The 19,238-nt window shown below is 43.2% G+C and overlaps 1 protein-coding gene across 1 annotated transcript in view; it reads right to left on the bottom strand.

The window, feature by feature from the left end:
- Positions 1-15,196, bottom strand: part of GRB14 (growth factor receptor bound protein 14) — a 708,169-nt gene extending 692,973 nt beyond the window's left edge. Inside the window, exon 1 of the mRNA XM_086956601.1 lies at positions 14,748-15,196. Coding sequence (XP_086812727.1) covers positions 14,748-14,810 — 63 coding nt within the window. The 5' untranslated portion in view covers positions 14,811-15,196. The remainder of the gene's footprint in view (positions 1-14,747) is intronic.
- Between the last annotated feature and the right edge of the window lie 4,042 nt (positions 15,197-19,238).

Below are 19,238 nucleotides of genomic sequence, written 5' to 3'. Positions count from 1 at the left end.
CAGGGCAAACCAAACTACAAAAGCCAATTCTTACACTGGGAAGGAAACAAGCTACCGGGGACCGGTTTCTGGCATTTCAGCCGTCTTCGGCCCGGCTTGCTTGAATCCTGATGGTGCAATGAGCAAGGGACTCACATCTGAGTATACCCTTCCACGCTTAGGGTGGACAAAAATATTTACAACAAGGGGTGGTGAGGGACAGAGTCTCTGAATTAAACAGAATACTCTCACCCAGTCAAGCATGGAGAGAATGTCAGATATATTTTTGGGCAATTTTAAGAATTTGTTGTTCCAATGGGGACCTCTGGTCTGCTTTTTGTCTCAGGGGCTACCATCTGTCCCTCCGCATTCCGTGCTCTTCACCTCTTCCAGATTTAACTAGCTGGTCGGTACGAATGCCTGGAGTGAATGAATGAATGGTCGCCACCACCGGGGAGGGGGGTGGAGGGGGGAGGGGGTGGAGGGGGGAAGGGGTGGAGTGGGGGGGGTTGTTGTTGGGGTTGTTGGTTCTTCTCTGTTGCGACACTGCTTAGCCTATGGAGACTGACTGTTGTTGGAACCTTATGCAGATCTGTCCCCCAATCGGGGTTGTCGCCTCTAATGACAATATTACAGCCGATCGGCTAATCGTGAAGGGGTTTGAACCTAATTCTCCTTCTGCTTTGGCGAACATTGACTTTGATACCTGCATTTAACGCTTATACATGCTGCTTCCATTGCCTTATTTGTGAAAGCATTCTCCAGCTCCCCTTGTGTGGGGTTATTTGCGGATTGTCCCCTGTACTTTCCCTTTTTCCCTCCTTTCTTTCCCCTTGTTCTTTCTTTTTTCCGTCTTTCTTCCTGTAAAACTAAATAAAAAAAATTATAAAAAAGGAGAAAGGGACACAGTATGTGGGCACGGGGGGAGGAAGGCTCGCCCCTGGGAGGGGTTCCATCACTGCCCCCACTGTAAATGATTTTTGGGGTGTAAGGGAGGGGGAGGATACATTACATAAGGTAAATTCATATCATTTTCCCGTTCTAAAGGCTTCCAGGCAATACGTACCCTTTAGGTACACAATGAGAACTACCAAAAAAAGTCGAAAATATAGTTTTTTTCGGTTAAAAATAAATCAAGCCTTTACAAGGACATCAATAAAATACATTAAAACATATTTTACACGCACACAAAGAATGAAAACTCTTTCATCTAAAACTTGATTTGGCATTTGCAAAAATTACTGATATGAAATTACAGTATCGCTATAATTGAAACTGCAGATGTTAAACACCTGGCGATTGAAAAAGAACAATTGGGAATATCAGCAGAATAACTTAGTAGAAGAACCTCCGTTAGAGGTCATGCACTACAAAACCTGAAAAGAGGAAGGAGACACATTTTTTCTTTCAATACAGTAAAAACAGATATAATTGTAAAAAATTACTCGTTTTGCTTCAATCACATTGTTACTTACACAAACAGGCCGCCGAAAAGGATATAGCACTACTTTATTACCATGTGACATCAACAACTGGCAAAACTTGTAATCGAACATAAATTGATTTGTGCGTGAGGCGGAGGGTACCTAATCTCAGTTTAAGCCCCTGACCCATGTATTAGTAAAGTAGCTGTTATCTATCTACTCAGGGACAGGAGCTCCTGGTTACCATTCTGGACCCATTCCTAGTACTAGTTAACTCTGAGTCCAGCCTTTCCTTGTAGAGACACAACACTTTATGAAGTAGGAGCAGCTTGATGGAGTGAGAGACGCCATTTTAAAAATGTCTTTTCAGCTAAGGGTAAACATTTCACATTAGTCTGTCCCCAAAGTTTCCCCTGGAAAGTGCTGCACAGGCTTAGCGCCAGGTGTTATCATCATAGACATTAACTGTACTCGTTTTATCAATCTCGTTTGGAGAAAGGGCAAAGTCTGCAGACAGGTTTAGATTGTGAGCTATTGGTGACTCACAGATCTGAACCCTGAACTCTCAACCCACTAAATGATCTTATCACATTTTTGTCCAATTGGCCATTGTTGCTTTTTACAGTACCCAGAATAATCCTGGCATAGATACAATTACACGAAAATGGCTAGCAATGCTGATTATGAAAGTAAATATTGCATTTAATTCTCGTTATAGTCGTAACTCGTGATCGTCCTGAAAGCAGACTTGCAAACCTTGGCTTCCTGCTCTCTTTGTGATCTTTGAATCGGACTAAAGATACCAGGTGTAATGTATTTTGCTCTGACTGATGTCTGGGGATTTCTTTTTCTAAACCCTCTACCACTGAACTCTATGTGCTCTCTGACACAGTGACTCGGAACACCAACATTCCCATAACTATCTCTCCGTTTGTAGGTTAGCTGGGGCCTTCTCTCTATGGAGCAGTACACTTTCTCTGGAATCTCAACATTATCTAGCCAGACTGCATCAGTAGCAAAATGACCCTGTCAGATGCAAATTCAATCGCTTGAAACACAGCTGGACTAATAAACCCTGGGTAATGTAAGGTTGGCCTGCTGAGCTGTGCCTGTCATGTTTGTGTGTGCGAAGCTTGTACACCTTTAACTGTTTTCTATGCAGGTTCTGTTGTTACTGCGGCAATCTTTAGTGGACTTTTTCTGTGTGTGAAGAAAGTTTGAACTATCGTTGTCATGGTATGCCTGTTATGTGTTAAGGAATGGGGTGCCCGTTGCTGCACCTGTTTTCTGAGTTGAAGGGAAGCATATAAGGTTGTTGCAAGTTCCATGTCTGATGTGTGTGTGAATGACTGTCATGCTGCTTTCTGTGCTGTATGGCTGTATGTGCTTTCCACGTTTGTGTGTGTGTGTGTTTGTTCTACCTATCTGCATCGTACTGTATGTATAAAGAAGGCCTTATCTTTAACTGCTGTGCTATACCTTATCTGTGCATCATGGAGGCTTGCAATGTTGTTATGCCTGATCTATATGCATGTGTGCCTGTGTGAGAGAGAGAGATACCCCATATCTCTCTCATACAGAAACACATATACAGACGCCTTTACCACTGCATGAAGTCTTTACACTTTTTTTATGTAACATGGGAAGACCAGCCCTATTGTTGCCAGTTCTGTCTATTGCAAGTAATGGGAGAGCATAACCATAGAATCGCATGTGATGAGAGTACTCTGCTAGCAACGCCCTGTCATAAAACTGCAACATTTCATTTATAATGTTATTTTCATTAAAAAGTCTCCATGAAGCCTATGAGGTTTTGATGAATACATTTTTACAATTGTGCTGTGAATTGCAGCAGGTTTCTTGTTCTGCCTAGCTTTGAAGACCACGAAGTAATTCACACTTTCATGACCGTTCAAGACTACCTGTAAAACTTATTTTTACCTAACCATAATTCGGTTGTAAAATCAGCCACATGCCGACATATTTTAAATGTCCAAGCTGGGATATCCCACCCCCGCGAACTAAGCCTGTGGGACACGGGTTTGAGTAATGGAGGGGGGAGGGAGGTCAGGCTCTCTCACTTTGCTTGCCCTGCGATATTCAGGACAGATGATGAAGGACTGTGTCAAGAGCTAGAAGCAATCTCCTGAAACAAGAGGCTTTAGGCATCAGATGTCTAAGGGCCTAACCCAACCTGGTACCAGAACCAAGGAGGATACATGCTCACATGTACAATGTCTCACTCCACCCCTTGCATTTATTACAGCTATCGGACTGCATCAACAACAGCAAGCTGCTACTCATTAGGGATGAGACACACTTCACATCTGCAAGACCCAGACCTACACTGCTTGAATGAGGCATAACAATAGTATGGTTTAGGAATACCATTTCCCACTCCTCTTCACTCTATTACATGTTCAAACCCTATGATGTATGACGCAATAGGAGTACTACACTTCCCAACATTGCCACAAACCCTCTGTATTCCCACAATAAAAACCCACATCCTTCCATCCAAAGACAGTCTAAGAAGTAAAGTTCTGCTCATCTGAAAGCACTTTTGAAACTTGTCAGGGGCGCAAAGTCCTGAAGAGACAAGTATACTACACATATTCTTACATGGCATCACTCAATAGTAGTACATTTATGATTTCAACAATTTTTAATACAAGCGGCTGCGCCCTTCAAAAATCCTACTTGGATAGTTTATTAATATATTGTGCTACATTCTGTTCTAAAGTGTCAAAAATAATTATTTCTGGGTGATGCTTCACTGAAAGTGGTCCCTAGCAACATCCAAAAACAAAAAAAGGGGCTTAAAGTCATAGGATTGCTTCATCTGACTGTTTTATTATAATCTCTACACTGATGCACATCAGCCGATGAAAGTACCACAAAAAGTGTAGAGTAAGCGGTACCCTCTGATTTGGATACAATATCATTAAATCCACGCTACCCATTGTAAGAAAGGGAAGTCTTGATATCCACAGCCTGTGGTGGGTTTACAAACCTTGTCATTCCTCAACCAAAACAATTTTATCATCAAATATCATCCAAAATTTCATTTACAAATAAAATGTGAAGTCTTTCTCATGTTGATATTTCACAAAATGTAATAATTTTAGTTCATTCTCCTATTCTCCTACAATAACATCATTATTCTGATCCATCCACGATGCACTTGTTTGCTGATATACAAATTACAGTACCCCAATGCACTTCATCTGGAGATATTATCATTTGGGACTTCTAATGATTTACCAACAAAGAGCGGAACACAACTTCCCAATCCAGTGCTGCAATGCCATAAGCAGTCTTGATATGGCTTATTGCTACTCCACAGGTCCAGACAACTGCAGCCTACCAAGCTTTCCACCACTTGGAAAAGTTCCATAAAGGCCATAAATTATTCCTGGGGCTTCAGTCTTATGCTGCTTCACATCACAAGCCAATGCACTTGGAAAGGCCACACGATGTACTTAAACTCCACAGGCCCATTCAATCTTGAACTACCATGATTTCACAACACATTGAACAGGTTTAAGAAGACTGAAGTGTGAGCCCAAGGCTTCAGTCTCACCCACAAGCCAGCGGGGTCATCTGATCTACTTACTGCCCCTCCACAGCCCAGGACAATAGCAGCCTGTCCAACTTTTCTGACACCAGGAACAGGTTCAAGAAGATTAACAATAAGGCTTATCTTGGCCCACAATTCAGCATATTTATGGTGGTTACTTAGCCGAGTGCTACACCAGAGCGCAGCCAAAAATGATCTGACCAGCCTTCCTGTCACTGGTTGGAGGGCCAAGAAAGACAACCTACCTGCTTAAGGCCTAAATCTACCCAAACGAGCAAACTTGCTACAGAGGTCATGTAACCTACTGCTACAACACAGTGGTAACGAATCATGGACCTTTCAGAGCTCCTACCAAAAGGTCCAGCTTCAAGAAGGATCCAGCATGCCCATGTTTTGTCTCACTCCACAAGCCAATGCGCTTACAAAGAAAGGTTACATGACATACTGCACCACTGCTGGCCCAAGCACTCGTGTCCCACCAAGCTTTCCCACCACTTAGGACATGTTCAAGAAAACCAACCAGATGACATAGGGTCTCTGTCAGACCCAAAAGCCAGAAGGATAAAGGAGTTCAAATGACCTGTTGAACTCCGCAGCCCCAGCCAATTGCACCTTGCCCACCTTTCCCATCACTAATAACATGAAGGCCAACTAGCATGCACAAGACCTCATTTTAACCACACATACCTGCACACTCATGGAACCCATGTGATATATGGCTCTGTCAAATGCACAGGCAATCATGGCCTCCTAAGCATTCCCACCATCACGAACAGCGTAGCAAAGTCCAGCCAGCCTCCTCAAGGACTCAGGGGAATATTTACAAGTCCCTATCGCCACTGGAATGTCACGTTTAGTAACATTCCTGTGGCGATTTGTGCTTCGCCTTATTTGCAAGGGTGCATTAAGCCGTTTACCGTGGCTTAACGCTGCATCTGAGATTTACAAACTTTGAAAGACCCGTTGTAACCTTTTGTAGCCGCAGATCATAAGGATCACCGTGCCTGTAGGCGTTTTAGGACTAGAGTTCTCTGTATGTTACACAACAAACGTTGTGTCTTTAAGTAGTTCGGACATACATCTCATGTTTATGGGCGGTCCCCTGAGATTGAGCCGCTTATAGCTGAGTGATTCCATAGATTACTGGCATTCTTCCACGGCGCCTGCGCGGGTGAACAGTGCTCCATTAACGCTGTCAGAGAACGCCGGTCGGCTTTTGCGGCTCGAGACGTCTTTTCCTCGGTAAGATCCTCACTCGTAAACCTGAGAGCAGAGGCTTCGTTCTCCTCTGTTTTGGAAACTTTCCAATGTTAACAGATGTCTTTTATGTCTTGTTTTAGACTCGCACAGTTTATCACGTAATCTTTGTTCTGTCAAGCCTCAAACTCTCGCTTCTGCGCATGTCAATTGGATAAGCGCTCCGAGCCACGCTAAACTAGGTATTTTGCTAACTAGCCTTAGCTCCTTGAACTTTCGTGTCTAACCCTATTACTTGGCTAAGTAATGTGTATTTGGCATTTTAGGAATCTTCCACCATACACGAAACACGTTGTTCTGTGGCTCCAATTACAGGACTGGACCAAATTACCATGTCCCTCCGGTAAGACATTTACCTGTTCCTTTTTTTGTCTATTAGAGGCCGGTTCACCCTAGACTTTCAGATGTTAACGGAAACTCTTGTTTTTTTGCTTTCAGCAATTAAAACAAGCTGCTCGCCTTCCCCGCTGCCATTAACAGACAACCCCCGGTTCCCCGCCTTTGAAATTAAAAATACATAGATGCCTTTGCCGTGGAATTTCCATTTTCACTGAGAGGTAAATCGCAACCCACACTTCATTTAGCATGCTTTTACCCCACTTAATAGAGCATGGTTAAATCCTCTTTTTCCATCCCCTTTTTTTCTCACAGAACTCTGTCAACGCAACACCTTTAATTCGCCTCACATACCAGAAGGGTAAGCTGTGTGGTATACTGGTGGCTTTCACTTATTGGTTTTTTGATAAACACTCAGAATAGGCCGACATGTAGAATTTATTTTTCTGTCTTTCAGAAACATGCTGGCCCTGAGGAGAATCCCTTTTGTGACCTGCTGGGATTCGAAACGCGTAGGCCTCTGTCCTAAGAGTTGCTCTAATATAAACTCAAGTGTGGAGTGACACTTCACTAGAGTTGTACTGTACATATTACTACTACAAATTAGCGTTGAATAACTATTACTGATACCAAATTTTTCTGTATGTACTGTTTCCTTGAAAAATATTTTGCTTATAACATTTGTTTGATTTACAGAGCAATTCTACTTGTGTTTTCATTTCCTTTACACTGGCACATCCGTGATTTTAGGGTGTGTCAGGTCTTGTATGAATGTATGCATGTGATTTGAATGACTGTGATATGTCTGACTAGTGTAAATGTGTATATATTATTATCCTTTATTGTGTTGTGTCCAATTTAATTTTTGATTCTATGTATGTAATTTGTCATGAATTTTTGTATTGCATCTTTTCTATTTAAAATGATTAAATAGCTATTAAATAGCAAATCTCCAGTAGAAATGAGTTGTTCTTCCGTTTGAGCTAAATTACTGTTTTGACAAGTGTATCAGTTTAGGCATTTCTTCTTGTTATATTGGCATTGCAAATAAGGCCCCCTTTCATGCTATACTTAGCGTGAAAGGGGTGGGCAACGAGTGTTGCAGTGGGCGTTCCACCGCAACACCCATAGATTTTGACACTACCCTATATTTACAAGGGCGGCATAAATATGAGGCAGTGCCAAGATTAAGACCAAGGAAAACCTGGTCTTAAAAAGGTGCAGCACACATAGAAACAGCAAAAGGCCTTAGATTGTTTATGTGTAGGAAGGTGTCCTACACATACACAAAAAAATATGTTTTGCAACTGCTATGTGTGATGCATAAAGCATCACAAATAGATGTTTCAAAACTTCATCTAAAGATTGTTCATGGGCAGGAAGGCACACCTTCCTGCACAAAAACAACCTTCCACTCATCGCAGATACCCTTGCACTATGGTACAAGGGTATCTGTGTTTGCACTAGGCTGCTAAATTCAGAGCTAGCGCAGGGGGAAACACAGGGCTGCACCATATTGTTGTAAATATGGTGAAGCCCTGTGATTTAGAAGTGGCAAACTAGCAATTTCAGGAAGGATGGGGGAGAGGATGTAGTCTTACGGCTAGAGCGGTCATCCTCGAAGCTGGGGAACAAGGTTCGAGTCTCAGCAACGACGCTCAACATCCTGTGATTCTGGGCAAATCACTTAATCTCCCCGTGCCTAACAAATTGAATGTGTACTTCTGTAACAAAAGTGGTGTTATGTAAACCGCTTTGATACCCGATGTCTCGGGTCTAGTTTTTCCGGGTCTTGTTCGCGCTATATAAAACTCTAATAAAAAAATTAATGAGTAGTGATCTGCTGCTACTTTGCAGCCCAAACATATTGCAACCCAACCAACTAAATCATAATCACGAACAATTAAAGGCCAAGTCTCAGTCTCACCCCAAAGATAGTGTGGTCATAGTGGTAATGTGATCTACTGCTACTCTGCAGTCACAGGTAAAACATGACCCATTAAGTTTCCCCTCAGTAAGTACTAGTTCGATAAGGCCAAACAATATGTCCAAGTTCTCAATCTTGCCTCAGAAGCCAGTGTGCTCACAGACATCTCATGATCTCCCACAAGTCGGCAGTCCCAGGCAATCATGGCTCACAATGTTTTCATGCCACCAGGAAGAGGTGTAAGGTCAGCCAGTGTATCCAAGATCTCATACTCACACCAGAAGCCAAGGCACTCAGAGTAGTCACACAGAATGAACTACTACCCTGCAGCCTGAGCCAATTGTGAAAAAACAGGTACCCAGACACCAGGAGAAGACTCATGGAGACCAACCAATGTGCCAAAGTCTTGGTCTTGCTCGAAAGGCCAGAACACTCAAGGAGATAAAATGACTTACAGCTACTCTGTATTAGTAGGAAGTGTGAACTGCTCAGCTTTTCCGTCAAAAGACATTGGTTCAAGAAGGCCAATCAGTGTGGCCCAAACTCTCAAAAAGTATCCCATATATAACTTATTTGCTGCAGGGAAAATAATCTATCTCTATTTAAGCACCCTGTTGGCAAAGATTTTTTTTTTCTTTGTTCGACCTTAACCCACTCTAGTAGTTCAAGTTCAAGTTCAAGTTCAGGAATTTGTATAGCGCACTAGTCACCCAGAGGGTCTCAAGGCGCTTGGGGAGGGGTTCATTATTTATCGAATAGCCAGGTTTTAAGTTCTTTTCTGAAGGAGATGTGGTTCTGTGTAAGGCGGAGGTGAGTGGGGAGTGAGTTCCAGGTCATGGCCGCCAAGTAGGAGAAGGATCTACCTCCCATGGTGGATCTTTGGATACGCGGGACTGCGGCGAGGCCTTGATTGGAGGATCTTAGTTGGCGGGTGGGTGTATAGAAGGATAGTCGAGTGTTGAGGCATTTGGGTCCTAGTTTGTAGAGGGCCTTGTGTGCGTGGGTGAGGAGACGGAATGTTATTCTCTTGTTGACGGGAAGCCAGTGGAGGTCTTTCAGGTGGCCGGTAATGTGATCTTGGCGAGGGATGTCCAAAATGAGTCTCGCCGATGCGTTTTGGATGCGTTGGAGTTTTTTCTGTAATTTGGCTGTAATTCCGGCGTAGAGGGTGTTTCCGTAGTCTAGTCGACTTGTAACCAGTGCGTGGGTGACAGTCTTTCTTGTCTCGGTGGGGATCCAATGGAAGATTTTTTTGAGCACGTTGAAGCAGGAGGATGAGACGGCGTTGACTTGTCTGGTCATCGAGAGGGAGGAGTCTAGGATGAAGCCTAGGTTACGTGCGTGGTCTGTTGGTATGGGTGCGGAGCCCAGATCCGAAGGCCACCATGGGTCGTCCCAGGCAGAGGGGGATGATCCTAGGATGAGCACTTCCGTTTTGTCTGAGTTAAGTTTTAGGCAGCTGTTTTTCATTCATATGGCTACTTCTTTCATGCCTTCGTGAAGATTGGTTTTGGCGGTGTTGGGGTCTTTGGTGAGGGAAAGGATCAGCTGGGTGTCGTCAGCGTAGGAGATGATGTTGAGGTTGTGTTGGCGCGCGATGGAAGCGAGTGGACTCATGTAAACGTTGAAGAGGGTTGGACTAAGTGATGATCCTTGTGGAACACCGCAGATGACTTCGGTGGCCTCTGATTTGAATGGGGGGAGGTGGACTCTCTGGGTTCTTCCGGCGAGGAACGAGATGATCCAGTCCAAGGCTTTACCTTTTATGCCGATGTTGGTGAGGCGTTGTATGAGGGTGCTGTGACAGACAGTGTCGAAGGCGGCGGAGAGGTCGAGTAGAATGAGGGCCACTGTTTCTCCATTGTCCAGTAGTGTTCGGATGTCGTCTGTTGCTGCGATGAGGGCGGTTTCGGTGCTGTGTTTGGCTCGAAAGCCGGATTGTGAGGGATCGAGGGAGTTGTTGGATTCGAGGAAGGCGGCGAGTTGGCTATTGACGGCTTTCTCAATGACTTTGGCCGGGAATGGGAGGAGGGATATGGGGCGGTAGTTTTTAAGTTCAGAGGGGTCTGCTGTGGGTTTCTTCAGGAGGGCGCTGACTTCGGTATGTTTCCAACTTTCTGGGAAGGTAGCAGAGTTGAAGGAGCAGTTGATGACATCACGGAGATGGGGTGCGACGATGGAGTCTGCTTTGTTGTAGATGTGGTGGGGACATGGGTCGGTTGGCGAGCCAGAGTGGATGGAATTCATTAGGCGGATGGTGTCTTCAGTGGTGATTGGGTTCCAGGCGTTGAGGTTGTTAGAGGGCGGTTTAGGTTCTGAGGGGGGGTGGAGAGGATTATTCGTTGGAACTGTTTTCGAAGCTGTTATGTATGTCGGCAATTTTGTAGTAGAAGAAGGAGAATAACGAGTTGCAGAGGTCTTGGGAGGGAGTGATGTCGTTTGAGGCTGCGGTGGGGTTGGTGAATTCTTTGACGATGTTGAATAGTTCCTTGCTGTTATGTGCGTTGTTGTCGAGTCGATTCTTGAAAGCTGATTTCTTGGTGGATCGAATCAGCTGGTGGTGTTTGCGGGTGGCTGCCTTGAAGGTGGTCCCATCCTGGTCCATAAAAACCAGGATGGGCTCAACTATATTCCAGAGAGCACTTTGAATATTTTTCTAGCAGTGGATTCATTTAGATAACAAAAGTACTTCAAACAGCAAGGGAATCCCTTTATTTGACGTTGTTTGGGTATGGTTAAAATATCTGTTACAAGGAGGTATGGAAATAATGTCCCTAGAACCCTACAATGGTCAGTTAGCATAGCCAAATCTCACTCTTGCCTGCGACTCAAGTACATTCATGAAGGGCACAATATTGACCTCTACTCTAAAACCCCAGAAAATTGGGCTCCTCCAAAATTTACGGCCACCATGAACAGATTCAAGACCACCAGTCAGTGAGCCCAAAGCCTATCTTGCTCTACATGCTAGCTTGCTCAAAAAGATCAGCCCTACTACTACTTCAAACTCCCAGCCAATCACATAATTCCCTGGTCTCCTTTCACCAGCAATACGTTTAAGAAGGCTCACCATTATGCACAAGGCCTCAATCTCCCCAAATAAGCCATCAAACTCACTAGGTCTCTAGACCTACTGCTACTCGACAGTCCAATCCATTTGTAGCATATCCAGCTACCTCCCCCTCACCAGGAACATGCTTGCATAGGCCAGCAGGTGTTCCCTAGGCCTCTGTCTTGCTTCAAAAGCCAGCATTCTCAAGGAGGTCAGATGATTTACTGCTACTCCTCAGGCATAGTCTACTGTGGACCACCCAGCTTTCCCCAAAAGGGGCAGATTCCTGAAAGCCAGCCATGTTGCCCAAGACCTCTCTTGTCCAATAAACCAGTTTACTCTTGGAGGATAAATGACCTACCACTACTTCTCAGACCCAGCCAACTGTAGCCCATTCAGCATTCCCACCAACAGGAACAGTTTAAGGGAAGTCAACCAGCATGTACAAGGCCGTAATCGTGCCCAACAGACTTGTACTCTGATGTAGGTCACATGACCTATTGCCACTCTGTCCCTGCAGCCAATTTGTGCACCTGTGTATGATGTCCTCATATCTTATGGGTAATGCTCAGAGCACACTATAGATGCCATTATTATTGAGTGATAGTGGGAATCTAACAAGAATATAGATGGGAATCATTGACATAGTGTGGGCATTCTTGGCAAGATGGTGCTCAGCCATGCTTCAAATCTTCCTCTAGCCTAATATTGGTAATTCCTGTCTTGTTGAACGCAATAGCCATGGTGTAGTGTTATGTACATGAGTCATATCAGCAAGGGTATTTAGAAGAAAATGTAGTATTTTCAGTGTGTTAGCATATAGAGATATTAAAGTTCCATTTGTTGCACGATATAAGTCTCATAAGTCACTCACTCACTCACTCATAGTGACTTCAGCCTTGATGACAAGGCCATGATCATGGAGCAGGTTAGTCCTGCCTCTAACAACAGCGGCATCTTGACCATATTACATCGAACACCACTGATCACTCAATGACGCCGCAACCATCACCTCAAATGAATCCATAATCCTCTTTCCAAACTGCATGGTTTCACTGCACCACCATTAAAGATAACATCACAGAATTAATACATTTTACAATATTGTGAAATAACAGTACTAACCATAATAAACATATAGCACTGGTGCAATGGTATGTGTGCATCCAAGTTTGATTGAGCAACAACCTAAATTATTGACCCATCGCTAGAACATTGTGACTTGTTGATTTGTCAGAGTACAATGCTGTGCTTTGAGCTCCAGTCAAATATATTAAAGGACGGTATCTGTGAGCTCCAAGGAGGCTTGCAATAGCTAACATATGATGAGAGCCCACGTTGACCTTCATATTCCAGCTCATTGAAGTTGTTCATTCCTTGACTTTGTGCTTTGCAGGTTAACTCGTTCATTCTGGACATGATCTACTATATTAAGGGCCACTGCCTCGCTTAGCGTTGTAGACGTTATATGTGATGATATTTGTGGGTATTCTTTCTTTGATGGAAGCTTCAAAGCAATTTGAAGATCTTAAACTAAATAGTCTGAGGGTCTGCTCGCTCAAAATATCCTTTAACATACTTCTTTTTCAGCCTTGCCTGAAGACTGAAGAGTCTATTTCAATTACAACTTTGTTCTACTGACTTCTTTTATGTCTATAGCTGCACAAAGCAATAACCCAGAGCGATGGACTTCATGGATGGAGATGTCTTGTTTGATGTATTAAAGTTTATTAGCTCGCAGTATACTTAGCACGATCATTTCACTTTTGTCAAAACTTAAAGACAGAGACACATTTTGTTTCTTTTTGTGCTTTTCTTTTGTTGCCTTCTGTGCTGCAATGCTGTTTCCTTTCGTGGGATATCACAAAGTATGGACCATACTCACTAATCCTAAGTGGATACATCATGGACTCACTTAGAGTAAAATTATAGGTTTATGAATTTGGAGAGATTTTTAACACGGCTGTTTTACTGTGCAATGGTTTTATGTATACATGCAAATAAAGATTTGCTTACTAACTACTAGTATCTCAAAGGCAATTAAAAGCAGTATCGATGCCCAAATTCCAGAGAGGCCATCCTTGTACCCCACAGTGAACATAAAGGCAGCATTTAACTTTACAGTATGCAAAACTATCAAATGTCTTGGCATGCACAAATTTGAAGGAAGACAATTTGTATCAAAAAGTTCCCATCAACAATTTTTCTAGATCTATTTATGTTATGCCACTATACAACGCCTCCCATATTTAATCTGTACTTGAGCATTTATTAGGCACACAGTTGGTGTGTCTTCGTCTTCATGGCATAGACATATAAAGAATCGAGGTAGAAATCTTTGTTTGAAATAACATATAGCTAGATGAAATTATTCTCTACTCTTTGTCATAGCTGCACCATAATATACAAACCTATACTTTAAATAAAAGTTGGAAGCAGAATTCTCATCTGGCTTCCGGTGTTTTTTTCAGTTTCATCGATTATATAGGCATTATTAAAAAAAAAGCCAATCCAACTTTTCTGTGGCATTTATAAAACAAATTAAAAACGGTGTCAGTTCGAAATTAGATCGACATACGTCAAACATACCCTTTTTAAAGAAAAAAACGGTCGTCTACAGTACACGATAAAATGTGAAGACATGACAACTTTATTTTGTGTTGAAATTACCCTGAACTCCTAAAAAAGAAACGCATTTTCGCGGTAATAAAATTCATTCTTTTACGTACCCCGACTGTTGTGTTTCAACAAATTTAGCTTTAATTGATGAATAAACTGAAAACAATATTTGCATGTTCTCTCCCGCGTTGAAGCTGCAAAATTACAAAGTTTTTTTTTTTACTGATGCAAAGGGCACGGCTTTCCATGCTCTGCTGTGGTATCACCCTAATTATTCATATGGTAAGATACCGAGGCTGATGGAACAACAGAAGGACCTTAAAATTCCCACAGTGGATAATGCAGGTTAAGCCAGATAGTTTTATTTTCTTGTGTTAAACGACATTGGAATGGACAGAATTCTGAACTTCCTTCTTACCACTTTTAAATGACTGAATTCAACTTTGCAATCTTCTTCTGTGAAATAAACGCACTTTGAACACTGTGCCGTGCTCTAACGTCCCACTACTAGTAAAAACTGATACAAACATAGCAACACAAACAGCAATAATAATAAAAATAAAAAAGCCCTACCCTTTTTTGCAGAACTAGCGGAGTTATCGCGGGCAAAGTTACTCTTCGCGCATACCAGCTCATGTCTGCTCTTCAGAGATTCACAAACCAGCCGCCTGGGCAGGTCATTCGGGATATGAAACTAGCCGCTGGCAGTCAGTATCCCTTCGCTTCTTGGCCCGCAGCACGTCATCCCTTGCAAAGGAAGAACACGGAATGCAAAAAATGCCGCCCTGTTTATCCGAATCCAAGCCTACATAAAGCCAATTACGGATGACTGTGGGATAGGCCAAGCTCGAAGCCAATGGCAGGCCTTTGTCCTTGGAAACACATTCTGTTACTTGTGTTTATGATATTTGAAGAACCAGATTAACAGTCATTTTAATCACATCTTTGCTGTTCAAAGGCCAGTCACTCTGAGCCTGCCTTGTCAGCTTGGAACACATTCTTTCCTGAAGCAGATGTGAAGTGTGCTTGCTGCATAACATTGATTTTCATACTCAGGCAGTCTAATCAATTCCTGGATGCAATAAACGGGTGTGCGGATCGTCACAGAAAAATTGTTCGTTTAAACATTTCCTTTTTTGCACCGAATTTCATGCACATTACTTAAATTACTGCCTTTTTATTTAGGGTAACCTTGGTACAGCAAACATTTCAACTTATAAATGTTCAGTTCACTGCAAAACGGCATTAGCACTGTAGCTCTACCTCATTTTTCAGAACTCCCTGCAAGAAATATAAATTGATTTAGCAAATCTCTCACAAGCACATATCCTTGAAATGTTCAAAGTTAACTTGGCAAGCACAGCGAGACTGAGTGCCAAACGTACTTTATCAGGCTCCTTTTAATAGTTTTTTTCCAGCAATACTGTAATTGGAAAATGAAGACAAGTCCCAATCAGCAGAGGACAGCGAAGACGTACACTGAAATATTTAAGTCATTCTGAATCCTTTATTTCTGTCTGTCCATTGATCTTCTTGTCCCTCTGCTTCCCTACTCGCATGCCTGTCTGTCTGTCTGGTCGGCCTTCTGGATACATCTTGACTGCTTACATCTGCCAATGTGTGGACTAGCACGCAACACACACCACCATTTTAGCAAGAGGCCCAGAAGAGCACAAACAATCAGGCTATAGAGTAGTTTATGCAGCTTGGTGCAGATTTGTGTGCGTGACCTAGCATTACTTTGCAAACTTTGGTGTACATTTAAAAACAAAAATTTATAGAAATCCTTCCGCATTAATACGTCATGTGCATAAGTGGTTTCGTTTTTAAAATGTGCAAGTGATTAATCAGTACAGGATTCTGGCTTTGCAACACCTTTTTACTCAGCTGGCCCACAAACAGGCAAGCAGGAGTTGATGATGAAAGCAGTGTCTGCATATTCAGTGATCTACTTCACATGAGGAGAAGTAGGAGTGATTCACACGATAGGATGCTTATTTGAAAATAATTACACATTTGCATACCCATTCTACATTTCTCAAATGAGTAAGATTGCACTTTTGTGGTCTAATTTATTTAGATCGAATAACGTTGGTATTGAATTTACTAAGATGTCTGTTTCTGTTAGAAATGGGGATCTCTAGTTGGCAGTGGCGTGCACACTATCCAAGTAGGGACCCTTCCTTCTAGTCAGGGTAAGGGAGTTACACACCCAAGATAACCTCTGCTCATCCCCCTGTTAACTTGGCATAAGAAGTCAGGCTAATCTCAGTGGCTATGTGTAAAGCACTTGGACATAAACACCCAGTAACACAGTGAAACTACTACAAATGGACACACCAGTTTAGAAAGATAAACAGTTCAGTTCAGTTCAAAAAGACAAGATACGCAATCTTTATCTACCTAACTCAAACTATCACTTTTAAAAGTTTAAGCAATTCTGTCAATAGAACTCTATGGATGATTTGAATTTAGCTCAAAGTTCCTTTGATGCGTCTAAAATCCAAGACGGAAAACAGACGCAAAGGAGGAAATCAGAAAACACAGCGATGTATCAGTTCTTGAGTCCCAGGGGAATGAATGGATCAGTTCTGCTGCACGCAGAAGTGTTGCATTGATTCCTCACTGCGAAGCGAAGCAATGCATCAATGTTCGAAGATGACTCCTTTCAGGGGGCGATGCGTTGGAAACTTTTGTGCACAAGCGCAGTGCGTAAGAAAATCTTGGCGCTGTGGGTCGATTCTGCAGACAAGTGATGCATCGACTCCATCAACTGCACAACAGGGCCTGCATAAAAGTCTGATCGAGGGTCTTAGACATCGGAGATTCAGTGCTCTGAATTCGGGCTGCAGTTGGTTCCTCAAGTTGCGAACAGGCGCTGCGTCAATTTTTCAGTCGCAACATGGTGATGCATTGGTTTTTCAACGGCACGGCAAGCTTGAGGCAGGAAAAACAGTGCTGGAAGATTAATGCATGGATTTTCAAGTATTGTAGCAGCAGAACCACCTCCAAGGCCCCAGCACTGGAATTGGCACCACTTGGCAGGTCAGAACTCCCAGCAGAGGAGTCCAGAGATACTGCAGTGGCGTCTTTGATGACCCTGAGACTTCCAACAGGAGGCAGGCACACACAAGCCCTTGGAGAACCTTGAAAAAGCAGAATACAAGAAAGCAAAGTCCAGTTCTTTTAGTGCTCACAGACAGAAGCAGCAACTGCAGGCTAACACATCAAAGCAACACACAGCAAAGGGGAAGCACTCCTCCTGACAGCTCTTCAGCTCTTCTTCTTGGCAGAGTCCTCAGTCCAGAAGTTTTCTTAAAATGTTGGGTATAGGTCCAACACTTATACCCCTTTAGGCCTTTGAAGTAGACAATCTTGGAAGGAAAGTCTTTGATGTCCACAAGATCCTTCCTTGCCCTGCCTTGGCTTTAGACACACTACAGGGAGAGGAGAAAGCATTATGAGAGGGCAGGTACAGGCCTATTCAGGTGTTAGTGCCATATCCCAGCACTGTAGCTCAGGAAACCCCATCAGCCTGGTCATTGGCCATCATGACGTACAGCGCACACCGCAGCTCCCTTTGTGTGGCTGTCTAGAGTAAATGCAGACACAGCCTCTGTCAGTCTAAACCAGATGTTGATTCCACAGGCAGGCAAATGCACAGGAAGGTAAAAGGACTGTTGGAGGGCTCTATCACCCCTAACTGTAGCATCTTGGAAACCTCTTCCTAGATGCTGGCTTTGATCTTGTCATTCAACCTGTAGATTTTATGTCTCCCCCGATGTCAGATCTCTGTTAGGTTAGGCTGATTTGTAAAGCGCAACAGCTGCCCCAGCAAAGGGGTTTCCCGGCGCTCTGTGCACTGGTGGATGGCCACAGACAACCTTGGCAAGGGAATAGTGATGCTTCCAGACCCTCTATTGGTTGTGACAACAGATGCGGGTGCTGTGAGTGGGTGTTTATCATTTTGGACCCTCTCAGTCCAAGCAAAATGGTCTGGGGCAGAAAAACAGAGGTCAAAGAATAGTAAAGAATTGATGCCAGTTCTCCTGGCTTTTTTCATTTCAGTCATTACCTTTTCTACCGGCATGAGTTGATAATGTTGGACAACACAGTGATGTTGGCATTTATCAATGACTAGGGGAGTACCACTTGCAGATCACTGAACAAGTTGGCCTGCAGTCTGTGTGGTTGGCAGACACTCATCTTCTCTTGATGACAGCTGTTAACATCAAATGTCTGGACAATGTGGTGGCAGACACTTTGAGTCAGAGGTTTCGCTCTTCCCAAGATCTACAGCAGACAAAGTCCATCTTAAGGATCTGTTTGCCTCTAGAATCTGCGTGCTTCTACTGAGGTTTTGCTCCAGGTTCTCTGATGAAAAAGCTAGGGGTGTAGATGCACTGACCTTGAAATGGGCCTGAAAGCTTATTTTTGCTTTCCCTCCAATTGCTGTGATTTAGAGACTCTTGTGCAGGATTCAGCAGGAGAAAACTTAAGTAATTGTGGTGATTCACTACAGGCCCAGACCCAGTAGTTCCCGTTCCTGAGACGCATGGCACAGGACTTTCGGTGGTTCTTTCCTCTCTCTCCTACTCCCCTGACATCTTGCACACAGTTTCAGCTTCATCGACTTTCACTCTCGGTTTGGAGACTGAAAGGAGGAGGTTGGAGGAACAAGGTCTATGTCCCCATATTATTGATGTGGTTCAGAAATCTAGAACATCTTCGAATCTCACTTCCTATTGTAGTGTAGTTCCTATGTTCCAATAGGCTCTGCGCATTGGAATAACATAAACAGCAGTGTAGACGTAGGACTGAGGTCTCTAGGTCTCTACTGACTATGTTAGACTTAATTAGTTTTGCCAGCTAGCTCAGAGGTCACTAGAAACTTTCTCGAATGAATAGGTAGGAGTTAACTTCCCTAATTTAGACAAGAAGGGATTAGCTTCTGACAACCATATAACATGACAACTTTGCTCCCCCAGAATAAGGAGTGAATCTCCAGAGTCGTGTGAAAACATGGACAGATATTTTACTCAGTCAATCGTGCATGCTTAGTTC

Source organism: Lissotriton vulgaris, chromosome 2_1 (genome assembly GCF_964263255.1).
Source record: "Lissotriton vulgaris chromosome 2_1, aLisVul1.2, whole genome shotgun sequence".
NCBI lineage: Eukaryota > Metazoa > Chordata > Amphibia > Caudata > Salamandridae > Lissotriton > Lissotriton vulgaris.
The sequence above is the reverse complement of the archived record's forward strand: the minus strand, read 5'-3'. Positions and strand labels throughout refer to the sequence as shown.